Genomic DNA, 17,467 nt, shown 5'->3' with positions numbered 1-17,467 from the left:
CACAAAACGTATTATGTTTTAAACAATTTTATTTGGCTTCGTCACTACGTATATTTCTTACCTAAATATTAGCTACAGAGAAGTATTTGCGCATCTTCTGGGATGTGCGAAAAGTTTTATTGTTGAATTTAAGAGTATAAAAATTCGCATTTTGATAAATTACTTCAACATATGTACATCGAACAACACTGTATATATCGTTGCGACATAATAAGGTACGTACTAAAATGCGCGTGAGTCCGTACGTAACCGTGGAGCACTCGCGACTAGAGATGTGCCGATCATGACTTTGGCCGACTAGCCGACTAGCCGATTAGTCGGTTGTAAAGAAGCCGACTAATCGGCCGACTAGTCGGCCAAGCCGATCACAGCTTCGGGGATTTCCGTGACGCTTTGTTAACCAGCTGATTTGGGCGGCAGTCGCAACCGACGCCCGTAAGCGTGTCGGAACCGGTTTATTTTATTTTATTCGTATTATTTTATTTCTAGATTTTTGCTTTTGTATCTAACAAAGCGGTGTTTTTGTGAAAAAATATTGTGTAAAAATAATGCCTACTATTATTGTTCATTAAAGTGAAAGAGCTAAAAAAAATAATTAAAATTTAATCATGTCAAAAAGAACGGCATGCGTTGCGGCAGGTTATACAGAAGACCGAAGAGTATAACCTCCCCCTTTGCCTTGCATTTGTAAACTACGAGAAAGCCTTCGATTCGATCGAGACTTGGGCTGTGCTGCAGGCTCTCCAGCGGTGCCAAGTTGACTACCGGTATATCGAAGTGTTGAAGTGTCTGTACGAAAGCGCCACTATGTCCGTCCGACTACCGGACTAGAGCACGACGCCTATTCCTCTGCAGCGGGGAGTCAGACAAGGAGATGTGATCTCTTCGAAACTGTTCTCTGCTGCACTGGAGGATGCTTTTAAGATTCTGAACTGGGAAGGACAAGGCATCAACATTAATGGCGAGTACTTTAATCACCTTCGATTCGCCGACGATATTGTAGTCATGGCTGAGAGACCATAGAGGACTTCAGTGCTATGCTCGCCGACCTCAGCAGTTTCCGACCGAGTTGGCGTAAGTCATGTCTAATGTCCATGTTGTGCTAACTTCCGTAATAGTCGGAGGCTCTGGCTCGAAGTTTTTGACGACTATGTATACTTGAACAAATGGTCCAGATAGGTAGATCCAATTTCGAGAAAAAGATCACTCGTCGAATCCGACTCGGCTGGGCAGCGTTCGGGAAGCTTCGCAGTGTCTTTTCTTCTTAATTATCGCAGTGTTTGAAGTCAAAAGTCGTTGAGCCGTGTGTGTGTTGCCGTGATAACTTACGGATCTGAGACGTGGTCGCTAACGATGGGCCTCATGAGGAAGCTCAAAGTCACTCAGTGGCTATGGAGAGGGCTATGCACGGGGTTTCTCTGCGGGATAGAATCCGAAATGATGATATCCGCAGTAAAACTAAGGTTACCGACATAGCCCGAAGAATTGCGAAACTGAAGTGGCAGTGGGCAGGGCACATTGCTCGCAGAACTGATGGTCGATAGGGTCAGAAGGTTCACGAATGGCGTCCGCGGACCGGAGACGAGACGGTGTCGGTAGGCCTCCAACAAGATGGAGCGACGACCCGGTTAAGATCGCGGGATCGCAGTGAATGCGGAAAGCACAAGACCGGTCTGAGTGGAGAGCCTTGGAGGACGCCTAATGTCCAGCAGTGGACGTCTTTCGGCTGACATGATGATGTCAAACAGAAAGTCTCGTGTAAGGATTTTTTGAACAATTAGACAATGATTCCCGTAAAGTCAAGTAGGTATAACTAATTACAAAAATATATTTCTCGTGTGGGCAAGGAAAAACAGTAAATACTACAAAAATTAACAGCTTAAGGTTTTTGTATAATGTAATTCCCCCTCTGTGTACCAATACCTACATAAAAATAAATATTTTATTGAAATATACGTACAAAGTAAGAAGCCGGATAGTCGGCGCTTTTTGCCGACTATTCGCCGACTAGTCGCCGACTACGAAAGTGGCCGGATAGTCGGCTTTCCGACTAGTCGGCGACTAGTCGGCACATCTCTACATTTTATATATTATGAGTAGGTACCTATCTTAGTCAGATATATCCGTGGTAAAGCCGAAGTAAAGATCGCCCACATCCTTCATTAATAATTTGCGTCCTGTTGGCGTATTTTGTCAACATTGGGCAAGCCGGTGGGATTGGGGTTCTATGGACGCTTCGCCACTGGTACAGTCAGCATCAAAAGTAGCTGTGCACTTTCGTACTTTGTCGTTTTACAGCCACGTACTAAACGCCATACCTACATGATTGTTAATGTCTCAATGCGACTGAGTCAAAGTGATCAGCTAATTTTGATGCTGACTGTACGTGTACCTAAGACATAATATGTATTTTTTATCTATATATTTGATCAGTGTTTACCTGACTGCTGCTGACTGAAGGAGGGTTATATTTTTTGAGCTAGGTATGTGTGTATGTGTTGTACAGTCGAGGGTATAAAATTATCAGCCAACCATAGTGTCAAATATTATGTTACATCGATCTTACGGTCATCAGACTAACTCGAAATTTAATACAGATATGATACTTCAAATTGAAATAAAAGTGCAGTCAACAACAAGTACAGGCAGCAAAAAAATATTATCAAAAAAAACGGAATAAATCATTATAGATCATCCGAAGGACGCGGGATAATGTCGTCCAAATCGGAATTTTGTTCCGCCAGAATCTACAGGAGTGGCATTTTTGCTAAAGGTACCTGATGCAAAGTTATACACAGTAATAGGTGCGTGATAATAAATTCAAAGCAATGTAACGAATTGTGAGCGGTTAACATTTATCAAAGCCCCGATAACCATTACCGCACTAACGCCGCAATCGTTTCTTAAATCTCTTGTCATCTGCCATGCCGTAACCAGGGAATGAATGACTTAAACGAAAATCCGTATCGTAATCCCCACTGTCTAAGAAAAGTAAAAGCATTTGGCTGCACAACGCGCCCGCACAGCGCCTCACGAAAGTGAACGCGGCGCACGTATTTAAAAAAGTTAAACGTCAAAATCTCCCGCCAAAAAACCCTACCATAGAGCCAGTTATTTTTTTTAATCGAGCGTTGAACCTCGTGGAGTGCGGCCGTTTCGTCATTGTTGTTGTAGTATGTTGGAGTGAAAGTGTTGTGACGCAACGCTAAGCTAGAGCTGAGACATGACGGAAATCGGTTTTGGAACGCGGTGTCTTACCGTCATCGGTGAGTTTACGGTTTTTTTATGTTATTTTGAACGATGTAACGTAATGTTGTTGTGTAATTCGGAAACGTGGTTTATTTAGTTTAAATTAAGTATTGTGGAAAAAACGAGGATACGAGATACTGAGAAAGGAAAAATATGACAAATTGTGTAGAGGCGAGCATTTAATTTTAAATTTGATAGATATAGATGCTAGATCTACCCTCCTTTTTTTCAAAAATTGTCGGTAATTAGACGGCGAAAAAAAGATATGTTATTTAGGAACTATAGTTATGGGCACTCAATATTGTGCCTTCATTTATGAGTTATAAAACAAAATACTTATAATACCTATTAAGGCAGTCCAAGGCATAATTTTTATATACTCTCTGAAATGCATCTAATTCAATTCATCTAATTAATAAAATTCAATGGGGTTTAACTGTTTCGCGTTAGTATGCCATAACAACTAATTTCTAGTTCAGCTTTGGACAAATAATTCTACGAATAGGTACACGTCAAATACGGTATATGACTATTTTTTTACAATTTGTCAGCTACCTTTACTTAAAACAGAGTTATAATGGTTTAAAGTTCAAGATTAGACAGAGAAAGAAACACTTGCGTGTGACGCCACATACCTGCGCGCTATCCCTACTGCATAGAGAAAAGCATTTTAGAAGGAGACAGATTCACAAATTTTCAAAAATATGACCTAAATTCAATTTTAAAAAGATTTTTTTTTTCGTTACTGTATCTATTCTATGGAAAATTCGGGAGTTGTCAAGTGGTTGTCAAGCGCCTTAGGTATTCCAATTCACCGAGTAAATCCAAGAGTCATCTATTTTCTTTGTTTAGCCGATCGATACCGAGTATAGCTTATCGATAGCGAGGTGCGCACGCGTTGATTTATGTCACCGCGCCGGCCAATGAACTAAGTTTTCTTGCGGGAAACTATTACTATTCATGTTTATGCGCGTATTGACAGCTCATATGAATATTATGTAACTTTAAACAATGAGATTTAATTCATTTAGGTATTTTTATCGTTATTTTCAAAGAGGAAGAGGTCCGTGGATTAATAAAGCGACCGAATGTACTGTTAAACACGCAAAGGTCCAGATAGGAGAGGGACCCATGGCCGTGGTGACATGATCACCACCCCTGGAACCTGGGCCAATCTAGGACAAAAGTAAGAGATTTTTCAAAACTCGTTGATTTAATAAAATCAACATATTTCTGCGACAGAAGAGGAGAATTGCTCCCAGCCATCAGGCAGAGAACCCATTTTGGAAATTACGTCACTGGAAGATATACAACATTTTAAAGTGGTAGGAATCTGTACCTATATTGGTACAAAAAGCTCTAATAACATTTTTCATCATTGTCATCACCAAAACGTGGGATGTCCACCGTTGGACATATTATATAGGCCTCCCTACTGACCTCCAGTTGCTTCAGTTGGAAGCGGCCTGCATCCACCATGAGCTTGCGGCTTTAATCCGACGCTGTCTCCAGCTGAAAATATTTCGGCTTCAACGGCCACTTGCTCTCCATATTACATACTTACAGTACATTTAGTACAGGTGACAATTATCATTTGAGATGAAATCTTATTAGTAGGTACCTATGTTTTGACAAACGTAAATCGCCAATCATCATTCAGACTTTTCAGAGATTTGCCACCATTTTGCCACCATTATAATCACTTATTCAAAAAAACTATTGAGTTTAGTCAGGCCACAGAAAACCATACGTTACTGCACATAATGTGCGGCAACACATGCTGAGTGGAGACCCTTTTTGGTATCCTGCCGTGTCACCAAGTAACATAGTTTAGTGCAGTTTTAGTCTTAGTTTTAGGTGGTACTTATGGAGCCAAAATGAACCTTTCTTTCTTTCTTTCCTATTTCACCAACGTTACAATTGTCAGAGGCATAATTATGTCTATATGGAGGCAATCTATTATTTGTATCTAAATTTTATGATAATTATGTCATAGTGAAACAAAAAATATTTGGGTAAATCTAAATCTTGACATCAGATTAAAGCTGTGTCCGATTTGCGTTATATATTGCGTTTCGTGATCAACATACGCGTATTTTCTAAGGGGCTCTGTATGAAAGTAGTACCTTGTCGCACCTGTCAGTGTGGTGAAATAGGGCCTAGATTGTTTATATACCTACGTACATACTTCACTTACCTTCTCAAGTAATTAATTACCATGTTGTATCCGAGAACTACCAGTTTTGCTAAATTTGATTCATAACCATAATCACAAGGCTTAACATTAATCTTTTATAATTAAACCCGTAACGTTACTATGAGCTGGCTTATAAAATTAGATCGTCCATAAATCAATACAAAGTAATACAAACCTATTTATTCCCGGCCTTTGCGGTATCTTTCCTTGCAAATTAGTTTAACTGCCGTCCCATATTGGGACCATTTGGGTTGGACCCATAATGTTACTTTATTTATAGATTGTCTATTTATTTGAAGAAATAATATTATGAATGAAGTAAAAGAATAAAAGCTTTGCTTAGTTTGGGACTAGGTCAATTGGTGTCAAGTGTCCCATGATATTTATTTATTTATTTAAAAGTAGGTCGCAAAGTTAGCAATATTCTGTACGTAGTGTGTTTTGTGTATCGCTTACAATTTCTGGTGTACAATAAAGAGTCATTGTATTGTATGCCTACAACTTTGAAAAGTTGCATTTTTTTTCTCAAAATCCGATCAATGGATCTTGACTTGATGACTAGGAGACCACCCACATGGGAAGTATGTTCTTCAGTATATAAGTAATTTCTCAAATACGTAGGTCCAACTTGCTTTGCAACTTGCATCCTGCTCATTTGTGCACCAGGTTGCGTAGCAATTCAACGGTGTGTGTCCCCAATTCGCACTGGACTGGGCCCGCGTGGGAACTATGGTCCAAGCCTTCTCATTCCAAGAGAAGGCTTGGTCCTGTGCCTTGCAGTGAGATGTATATAGGCTGAGTAATGATCCTTCTTTTTCACCAGTCTTTTGAATTCTTGATATGGCCCAGCGTTATACTTTTGTTTAATTTGGCTGAAATAATTTGACCATGGAGAACATACCTAATAAAAAAAGAATTCGACGATCTGAAAACTTCCTTTTTAGAAATCTGTCTATTTTAAGATTATTCGTAATAACTATAAATATTATGGATTTTTGCGTGGAAAATATTTAATCTGTTTCACTGGATCTACTGTCGTAGTTTAAAAAGGTTTTTGACCTACTTATACAGTAAATAATATTTGTCAATTCAATATCTTAAAAATTGACCGTAATTGAATTAGGTGGAGCGCTACAATAGAGATATAAAATATGACATTTTAAAAAGCTTGCTTGTGGGTAGTTAAGTGGTTTGAACCATGGCCTCTCATGCCCTCTACCCTCTGGTTATGGTTTCAAGCTCGAATTCGTACTTCTGAGTTCATCGAAATATAAGTTCTGAAAAATATAAACGTGAAATTAAATTAACCATAAAACTTTTTGGCGGAGGAAAACACCGTGAAACGCGCGATACTACAAATATGAAAATAATCTGGTTTTCTTTTATTATGATTGATTGGTTGATTCTTTTTTCTTTTTCGCCATGCCTAAGTACCTAAACTTACATCTCAGGCCGGAAGACGCATTTTTGATTTCGGTATCATTGCGACTGCGATTATCTTTTAATGTCACTAAACAAAAGTTTTCGTTTAAAATTCCGTCTATAGTGCGTTCGGAAACACTTTCCATTCTTTCCTTGCTCCGCACCCATTGTCTATGGTGCGTGGCGTTTGACAGCGGAATCGGTGACATTAGAAAATTATTATTTGACACCTTCTTTAACAGTGCTATCGAAATCGTATTTATCATGCATTAATATTCAGTATTATCACCGTGTAACACTGTTTAAGGGAAGTAAATAATCAAATCAAATTTGACATCAAATTACCATTATATCATCATCATCCCAACCTATGTATAAGGTGACCCGGGGCTATTGTAGCTGGGGGGATATTGTATCTGAGCCATCTGATGGTGTCCTTACTGGTGTCCTTTACCCTTTACCTGGGCTACCGCGGTTTTGCAACCTCTATGTATTTCGACCATTATTATTTTAAACTATAGTAGAGTTTTGATACCTTTCAATTATTTTAAAGATCAAGCTCACACTTTATCAAATTTCCTCCAAATTGTCTCCCCGCTTTCACCCGCTGGCAGTGGCGCCGCCTGCGCATTTTGTCGCAGTGAAACTAAATCTTAATTAAAAGTGGGTAGAAAACCGTGAGTTCATTGTTGCGTTAGATAACGTCGGAATCGTTGACAATAATGGAAGCGCTCAGACTCTTTAGAGGATATCGAAATACAAACTGAGACATGGATGCACAGAAAAACCAGAAAAAGAGACCAGCGCTGGGCATCGAACCCAGTCCTCAGCAATCCGTGCTGCGTGCTATAACCCTACACCACCGCTGGACAGGTATTTAGACACGAATTTTTCCTATGCATACATATCTCAGTTGCTTATTTCTACTACCTACTTATGCAGCAGCACTAGAGGATATTTCCCATGGCAAACCAATTAGTCGTAGCTAAAGCTGCGAGTTCACTGTGGATGCAGGCCTTCCAACCGAACCAACTGGAGGTCTATGGGGGAGGCCTATGTCCTACACTAGGCCTCCTATGACTGATATGATGATGATGATTACTGGTGGTGCTCACAGTTGTCAGCATCCCTTAAAAATATGTTATATCGTTGGGGGAGAAAGATTCTCGAATGGCGACCACGAACTGGAAGTTGGAACAGGGTTGAGGGAGGTCAAATGACTTTTTATTCCGAAAGATCCATTCAGAGATATATTTTTGATTATTCAGTAAACCCTAGGATACAACTTAGTCAATGAACTAAAATAATTTCCTTGCTCCCCGCGACCTTTTGACAACTTAGTCAGCTGTTCACTAAGCTAAACTACATGTAAGGGAACGGGGTTAAACCTACAATAATAGAAACGGGCAAACACATAACTTTACTTGAGTTATCTGCAATTAGCTTTCGCCTTTACTTTCGACACGTGCTTGTCAACTGAATGAGGCTTAAGTAACGATTACTGACTATAATGGTGGTTCTACCTACGGCAGTATTCAAATTTCATTACGCCCTGGCTTGGTTATCCTACTTCCTACTAATATTATAGTAGTTTACCGCAAAACGAGGCTACTTTGCACCATTTTTTGCTCCAAATTTCGTAATCTTTGTTTTATTTTAAAAATTATTATTCTGGGGTATGTTCATATATGTATTTATGTAAAGTAGATCACCCCTACTATCATGCTGGCTTGCTTAAACTACGTCATAATGTTGTTTATATATATATATTTAAAACTTTAATTTAGGAGCAATGTTACCAGGCGTTTGGGTAACTATGCTACTGAATTTAATTTCATTCATAATTCATACAAGGAGCTGTTTGGTGTATTTTTACCCCATCATTATCATTGCACTCTGTCTTATCACTATACGGCGTCTGACAGGAAAAGAAAAGAAAATATCGAAGCAAAAATTTAAGTTCAGTGTTGTCACTTTATGGAAGTGTATCTGGAACCGGACTTCGACCTGCAAGGCATTTAAACAAAATAAAGAACTGGAGCATAGTTACCCAGTGGGGGGCAAAGTAGCCTCGTATTTCGGTAGTAGTTTGAGTGTGTGTATGTTTGTGACTCCTTCACACTAAAACGGCTGGACGAATTTGAATGAAATTTGATATGAAGATAGCTGCTTTTTATCCCAATATTGCCAAGGGATCATCGGGATAAAATCTAAAAATCTCATCCAATTGGGTATAGTTATCAAATTAGGCACTGTTGTTTATAACGCAACGTCAATAAAGCCAATGTGTTTTTTGCAAATTCCCACGGGAATTTGTAAAATCCCGTGATTTCTATTAAATTGCTGGGATTAAGTATACGCATGTTTTCGGACTAATTAGAAGTCCTTCCTCAGGAGCACACGCCACTGCGGCTGCTGCAAGACGCGAGGCGTTTGCAGCGTAGCGGCAATATGCTTTCGAAGTATTTATGGCGCGAAAACCGTTGCAGTCTACTGTTGCATCCACATATAATGAAAGTTGGTTCGATCCTCGATCGGAGCAGTTATTATGTGAAAATACTATCTTATGTATCTTATGTATCTGAGTTTTTCGAAATTCATGTGCGGAATTACATTTGAAATTTACCACGAGCTTTGCGTGGAAGGAAAAACATCGTGAGGAAACCTGCACAAACCTGCGAAGCAATTCAATGGTGTGTGTGAAGTTCCCAATCCGCACTGGGCCCGCGTGGGAACTATGGCCAAGCCATCTTGTTCTGAGAGGAGGCCTGTGCCCAGCAGTGGGACGTATATAGGCTGGGATGATGATGACTATCTTATGTTTGTTCTCGAGTCGTGGGTATTTTATATTGTATTTAAGTAGTATGTTTATCGGTTGCATAGCACCCATATAAAACAAGCTTTACTTATTTTAGTACGATCGAGTTCTTAAATTTCTGAGCAACAAATTTGATCAAAAATATGTGAACATGACTGTATTGTTAACGGCGTAGAACCGTGTTCAGATAGTCAATTATGTTATCAAGTAGGTATCCGTATTTAATTATTTTATTCAAGTAAGTACATAGGTACATACAGACAGCAAAAAAGAACATTCAGTAAAAAGATTGCATAAAATATGAAATTTTGTTAAATCGAAATTCAAGAAACTAAATTTTCTTGAATTTCGATAATGGTTTGCTGTAGGTAGATTGTTACTAAGTTTTACCGATTAAGTAATAGTGCTCGATAAAATTCTATTCGCGTCAACGGAATTTGTAGGAACTTTTCAACTACAGTTATTAAATATCCAACTTTTGGACCTTCACGAGCCTAGCGTGAATGAAAACACGAAAAGGACAAAATGAACTTTTTCTGGAAACACGACATTCAATCGCCCTCGCACATGCTCTATAATTATTTAATACGAGAGTGAGATGAGAAGGTAGGTCGATACTAACTTCGATTTTCGTATTTCATAGTAGCCCCCAGAACTTTCGAGATGCAAATCAGCGAATGTCTGCAGGGATCTAAAATTGACCGCTCCTTTAAAATTAGCAACAATTCCGTCCTAAAACACATAAAACCAGTTTTACGACGGTGCAGGGTCATTAAACCTTTGTAAAGAGCATAAACACGCCCGCATAAATCGCGCCAGTTTGTCATTACAGCACACGCACTTCAGAGGTAGGGCCTTAAGCGGCGACCAGATTGGTTCCAATATCCGGCCTGAAACATCGTGATTTTACTCATACTGGCAGCACAAATCGGAACTTAGGTACTCGTATCTGTATTATTCCCTAAACAATTCTCATTAGTCTCGGTTAGATTATCATAAATATTGGAGATGTATTTTTTTTTTAATAAGCCGTGGTGGCCTAGTGGTTTGACCTATCGCCTCTCAAGCAGAGGCCGTGGGTTCAAACCCCGGCTCGCACCTCTGAGTTTTTCGAAATTCATGTGCGGAATTAGATTTGAAATTTATCACGAGCTTTGCGGTGAAGGAAAACATCGTGAGGAAACCTGCACAAACCTGCGAAAAGATTCAATGGTGCCTGTGAAGTTCCCAATCCGCACTGGGCCCGCGTGGGAACTATGGCCCAAGCCTGTGCTCAGCAGTGGGACGTATATAGGCTGGGATGATTTTTTCTTTTATCAATAAAAAAATGGAAGATATAGCCAGTTGAAGTTCCACGTCATGCGTTGCAACACTTTTTATGACATCGAATATACAAACTGAGACATGGATGCACAGAAAAACCAGAAAAAGAGACCAGCGCAGGTCCTCAGCAATCCGTGCTAAATTTGGAGTTGAAATAAAAAATACAAAAAGACTCCAAAAAACCAATCATACTTTTTATAACCCCATTAAGTACTTAATGAATTTTGTCGTGCTTCATCTCAAATCAAAGAAGAACCGACTTTCGCAAAGCATTTAATTTAATCACGGATGCCGTATCAATGCAATCTACCTGCTTGGACGCTCGCGCTCGCGATCGCGATCATATTTACCCATCTCTTTCTACACTAATTCTATACTGTTTGATAGAAAGAAGTGAGGAAAAAAGATTATGCTTTCAAATACGTTGGCAATTAACCTCTATCCCTTACTTCGTTATTTTTAGCATTAGAAAAGGGAAATAATCTTGACGGGCTTTTTATTGAACAAATGTTTGAAAAAACAGTAACTATATAATTATGTATTAATTATGATACCAAAATCATGTAAATGATCATAATGTCCTTGCTAATGAGGGCTATCATTTTTTGTCTCACTAGATGGCGCACTGTAGTGTGAGGTTTTTAATTATGGCTTTCAAAGTCTGTTATTACGGGCGTGAAAACAAAGTTTAGATTAAAATCATATTTAATACACCTTAAACCGTTCCATAAAAATATCGAGCATGCCACAGTGTTGCATATAGTCCCCGTTTTGTTCGGAAAAAAGGGAGGACAAGGTTTCTGAAAGCCAAAACTGTCTCAAAACACAGACATTCACTGCCCCGGAACGCATATTTGCCATAATTAATTTCAGATATTGCAAAATATTCACAAATTTATTCTAATTATAAATAAACCCGCGTAGCTCACCCAAAAACTATGAGATTTGACATTTCGGAGACCTCACGCTACACTAGCGCCTCTAGCGGCGAATTCATACGCGATTTGTTACATAATAATATATGCTGTGACAGTGATTTTCAATAAACAGACATGTCAAGGTCGCTTAGATACCATCTTTCAAATCCTAAAAAAAAAACGAAGTATAGTGCCTGTGAACGCCCCTTAATGTTGCAAAATGTGAACAACCCGATACTTGCTAAGTTATGTCCGACACCGATTTTATCGCTAATAAAACAAAACAAAGGGGCTCGAAATAACGAGTTTACCTTTTTAAAACCGTTCGATATAAGATTTATTCACGCTTTCGCGGTCCCAATTTTTAGGATTCCGTAGCCAAAGTTGCTAAAACAAAGCCCTAATTGTAATGAGGGGTTCTTGACAGGCGAAACATTGCTAGATGGCGTTAGTATCGAGAAACCCGTTTGACGTCTTGCTGTGATTGGTTCAGTCTTTATAATTACATAAGGTAAACGTTCGAGTGCCCGACACGCTAATGCCCAATAGATGACACCCTCCTGTCGGGAGCGCCAAAGTTCGCATACTCTTCGCTAGTCATACCGTAATTTTGGTCCGAATCATCGTTTGTCATATTTTTTTTCCCACTGAAACCTTACAGTTCTCTAAATTTTTTAAATGGTTGTCCTATAGAAAACTATAGGTTAGGTTAGGTTTGTTTTATAACAATTCTCAGAGAAAAAAAGAGTTATGCCAAACGTTCGTTCTGACAAACATATATTATTACATTCGGACTTCCAATAAGTATGCGCGCCGATATGGACCCGTTGCTGTCACCTCTACTGCTAATGATAAAAAATAAAGATGACATCTATTGGGACAGCGACGTGCACTCGTACATTTACCTTAGTCACCAGCACCGATATGTCTATGTGACACAATAAAACGTCTCATAAAACGTGTAATTATTAAATTTATTGGATAGCGTATACCCCGAAGGTGGTCCCATTTAAATTAGAAAAAAAAAAACAACCCCAAGGGTAGGAAAACAGGGGATGATTGATTGTTCAGTCACTGATTTGTAATGTATACCAGGCATACCTTTTTACAGAGTAGTCCGATTTTGTTTTTTTTTATGAAATATGGTATACTTACCTTAAAGTTCGTACAATATCAATTTGGAAAAAAAATTACCCCAAGGTTTATGGCGGTTTAATTTTTTTGTTAAAAAGTTTTTATTTTATACTTTTTCCCACCCTTGGGGTAATTTTTTTTCCAAATTTTTTGCACGTTCCGCTGTGGCAGATATAAGGTACAGTAGATGACTGCCTTGTTTAGGTATTTTTACAATAATTTTATTTTCTTTCTATTATAGTTTAAATTTCCCGCCGTCTTACTGTAGGTATGTATGTGTTACATATATAGTCGAGGAAAGAAAATTAAATCGCTCTTCCTTCGGACTTCAGTCCCAGGCATAATATCTGCCTGAAAAAAGATTTCTCTATTGTGTGTTCCTCATACTGATATTTTTAGGGTTTCGTAGCTAAAATCGCAAAAACGGAACCCTTGTAGTTTTGCCATGTCTGTCTGTCCGTCCACGGCTTTGCTCAGGGACTATCAATGCTAGACAGCTGTAATTTTGCACGAATATAAAATATATGTTAACTATGCCGACAAAATGGCACAATAAAAAAATGCAAAAAAAAAATGTTTTTAGGTACCTCCCATGCACGTAAAGTGGCGGTGATTTTTTTTCTGATCCTACCTTGTAGTCTGGGGTATCGTTGGATAGGTCTTTTACAAACCATTAGGGGGTTGCGAAAACGATTTTTCGATACAGTGATATATTTGCAAAATATTCAACTTTAAAGTGCAAATTTTCATTAAAATCGAGCGTCCCCTTAAATCTAAACTGGTGGGTGGAAAAAATTTAAATAATTCAAGATGGTAGTAAGTATATCAAACTTACAAGGATAACCATAACGTTTAAGTTTTCTTAAGAATTATTAGTAGTTTAAGAGTAAATAGCAGCCTAAGGTATAAAATATACTTACCTAAACTTGGAATATTCCGTACAAAATATGAAATCCGTAGAAATACTTAGTTTTTTTGTAATGGCTACGGAACCCTTTTGGAGCGTGTCCGACACGCTCTTGGCCGGTTTTTTATTGTTGTTTTGCCGAGTTCGATTGTGGTCATACCTACACAGACGAAATGTTTTTTTCTGTTGTGGTGAGCCTCAAATTTTGCGCTAAATCTTAAACAATAACTCGTTACCTCATTCAGGTTAATGCGATTCTACTGGACCATTGTCGCCAAACCGGGCAACACGTGTTGCCTCACTATGAGTCAAGCATCCGCGAACGCATCCTTCATTATGTAAGTTTGTTGACAAGTTTCGCGGCTTTTTCAACCGTCTAGGTGCGGCCACATGCAGTCTTTCTTTCCATAGATTTCTGCGCCATAGAGATCTATCTATCTATCTATCTATAGCAGCCCTTGTTGCATCCGTCTTCGAACGTAGGCCTCCTCTTCACGTTTCCACGTCTGTCTGTCCCCTGCCACCTTCATCCAGTTAATGCCGGCTTGCTGCCGGATGTCACCCGTCCATATCTTAGGAGGTCTTCCTCTACCGCGGGTGTTGGCACGTGGTCTCCACTCCAATATTCTTCCCACCCAGCGACAGTGATCCATTCTGGCATAGAGATATATACAAAGCAACAAATCCGTCGGCTCCGTACAGTGCGTACGCTCCGATTCCGATGCAGTGGACGCGCAGCTTTACGCACTGAACTAATAAAACAATTACTTACTTTGCTCACCCGCGACCTTATTATAGCTACGTTTCTGCATGAAAAGCGTCTTTATGATTCATAATATCAGTGACATCTCGACCGACGCTTGACCACCCCAGCCGCATCTGAGTATCCAGTGACGTCACTAATATCACAGTGACATCTCGACCGACGCTTGACCACCCCAGCCGCATCTGAGTATCCAGTGACGTCAGTAATATCAGAGTGACATCTCGACCGACGCTTGACCACCCCAGCCGCATCTGAGTATCCAGTGACGTCACTAATATCAGAGTGACATCTCGACCGACGCTTGACCACCCAGCCGCATCTGAGTATCCAGTGACGTCACTAATATCAGAGTGACATCTCGACCGACGCTTGACCACCCCAGCCGCATCTGAGTATCCGGTGACGTCACTAATATCAGAGTGACATCTCGACCGACGCTTGACCACCCCAGCCGCATCTGAGTATCCGGTGACGTCACTAATATCAGAGTGACATCTCGACCGACGCTTGACCACCCCAGCCGCATCTGAGTATCCGGTGACGTCACTAATATCAGAGTGACATCTCGACCGACGCTTGACCACCCCAGCCGCATCTGAGTATCCGGTGACGTCACTAATATCAGAGTGACATCTCGACCGACGCTTGACCCCCCCAGCCGCATCTGAGTATCCAGTGACGTCACTAATATCAGAGTGACATCTCGACCGACGCTTGACCACCCCAGCCGCATCTGAGTATCCGGTGACGTCACTAATATCAGAGTGACATCTCGACCGACGCTTGACCACCCCAGCCGCATCTGAGTATCCGGTGAGTCACTAATATCAGAGTGACCGCTACAGCATGAAAAGCGTCTTTATGATTCATAATATCAGAGTGATATCTCGACCGACGCTTGACCACACCCAGCCGCATCTGAGTATCCAGTGACGTCACTAATATCAGAGTGACATCTCGACCGACGCTTGACCACCCCAGCCGCATCTGAGTATCCGGTGACGTCACTAATATCAGAGTGACATCTCGACCGACGCTTGACCACCCCAGCCGCATCTGAGTATCCGGTGACGTCACTAATATCAGAGTGACATCTCGACCGACGCTTGACCACCCCAGCCGCATCTGAGTATCCAGTGACGTCACTAATATCAGAGTGACATCTTGACCGACGCTTGACCACCCCAGCCGCATCTGAGTATCCGGTGACGTCACTAATATCAGAGTGACATCTCGACCGACGCTTGACCACCCCAGCCGCATCTGAGTATCCAGTGACGTCACTAATATCAGAGTGACATCTCGACCGACGCTTGACCACCCCAGCCGCATCTGAGTATCCAGTGACGTCACTAATATCAGAGTGACATCTCGACCGACGCTTGACCACCCCAGCCGCATCTGAGTATCCAGTGACGTCACTAATATCAGAGTGACATCTCGACCGACGCTTGACCACCCCAGCCGCATCTGAGTATCCAGTGACGTCACTAATATCAGAGTGACATCTCGACCGACGCTTGACCACCCAGCCGCATCTGAGTATCCGGTGACGTCACTAATATCAGAGTGACATCTCGACCGACGCTTGACCACCCCAGCCGCATCTGAGTATCCAGTGACGTCACTAATATCAGAGTGACATCTCGACCGACGCTTGACCACCCCAGCCGCATCTGAGTATCCGGTGACGTCACTAATATCAGAGTGACATCTCGACCGACGCTTGACCACCCCAGCCGCATCTGAGTATCCAGTGACGTCACTAATATCAGAGTGACATCTCGACCGACGCTTGACCACCCCAGCCGCATCTGAGTATCCGGTGACGTCACTAATATCAGAGTGACATCTCGACCTACGCTTGACCACCCACCCGCATCTGAGTATCCAGTGACGTCACTAATATCAGAGTGACATCTCGACCGACGCTTGACCACCCCAGCCGCATCTGAGTATCCAGTGACGTCACTAATATCAGAGTGACATCTTGACCGCATTAGCCGAATCTGACTCATTGACCCGCATACAGTGAAAGTGATGGTGTAATAGTTACACAACGGCACACTCGGTGAATGTCAGCGCCGGCGCATTTGTATTATGCTGCTATTAATTGGCAGAATTATACTTATATATCTTTATCATAAAAATCCCATAGTTATGTATTTAATTAAAATCCATACTAATATTATGAATGCGGAAGTGTGTTTGTTTGTATGTTTGTGTGTTCACAGGTCTTTCACGTCGAAACGGATCGACGGATCGACGTGATTTTAGGTACCTATAGAGATAGTTTATGGGCCAGAGAGTGACATAGGCTACTTTTTATCCCGGAAAAATGCGCAGTTCCCGAGGGAACAGCGCGCGATAACCGAATTCCACGCGGGCGAAGCCGCGGTCAAACGCTAGTCTTAAATAATTTATTGAATCAGGTGTTACTTTGTGGAGATGCTTAATAAACTAAATGAAATAAAAATAAAATGAAATGATGTATTTAGTAGCGGAATAACGTCTATGAAACAAATGGGCGTACAGCAGCTCTTCCACCTCCACACTGTAAGAACACACGTAACAAAACACAAACAAAAAAAACGTACGTAATCAGTAATTTAAAGTATTTTACATACCTACTTACTCATGTTTTTAAGGGCGGTAAATAAGGAATTACGAACGAGAGTCTATTAGAAGCCCGAAGTCAAAGACTGAGGGCTTTAATGAGTCGATGTTCGTAATT

The 17,467-nt window shown here is 40.7% G+C and overlaps 2 protein-coding genes across 8 annotated transcripts in view; one reads left to right on the top strand and one right to left on the bottom strand.

The window, feature by feature from the left end:
* Positions 1-17,467, bottom strand: part of GluClalpha (glycine receptor alpha 1) — an 89,391-nt gene that overhangs the window by 28,842 nt on the left and 43,082 nt on the right. The window lies entirely within an intron of this gene.
* Positions 3,030-17,467, top strand: part of LOC141439091 (clotting factor B-like) — a 27,384-nt gene continuing 12,946 nt past the window's right edge. The window contains exon 1 of the mRNA XM_074103227.1: positions 3,030-3,266. Coding sequence (XP_073959328.1) covers positions 3,224-3,266 — 43 coding nt within the window. The 5' untranslated portion in view covers positions 3,030-3,223. The remainder of the gene's footprint in view (positions 3,267-17,467) is intronic.

Source organism: Choristoneura fumiferana, chromosome 20 (assembly GCF_025370935.1).
Source record: "Choristoneura fumiferana chromosome 20, NRCan_CFum_1, whole genome shotgun sequence".
NCBI lineage: Eukaryota > Metazoa > Arthropoda > Insecta > Lepidoptera > Tortricidae > Choristoneura > Choristoneura fumiferana.
The sequence above is the reverse complement of the archived record's forward strand: the minus strand, read 5'-3'. Positions and strand labels throughout refer to the sequence as shown.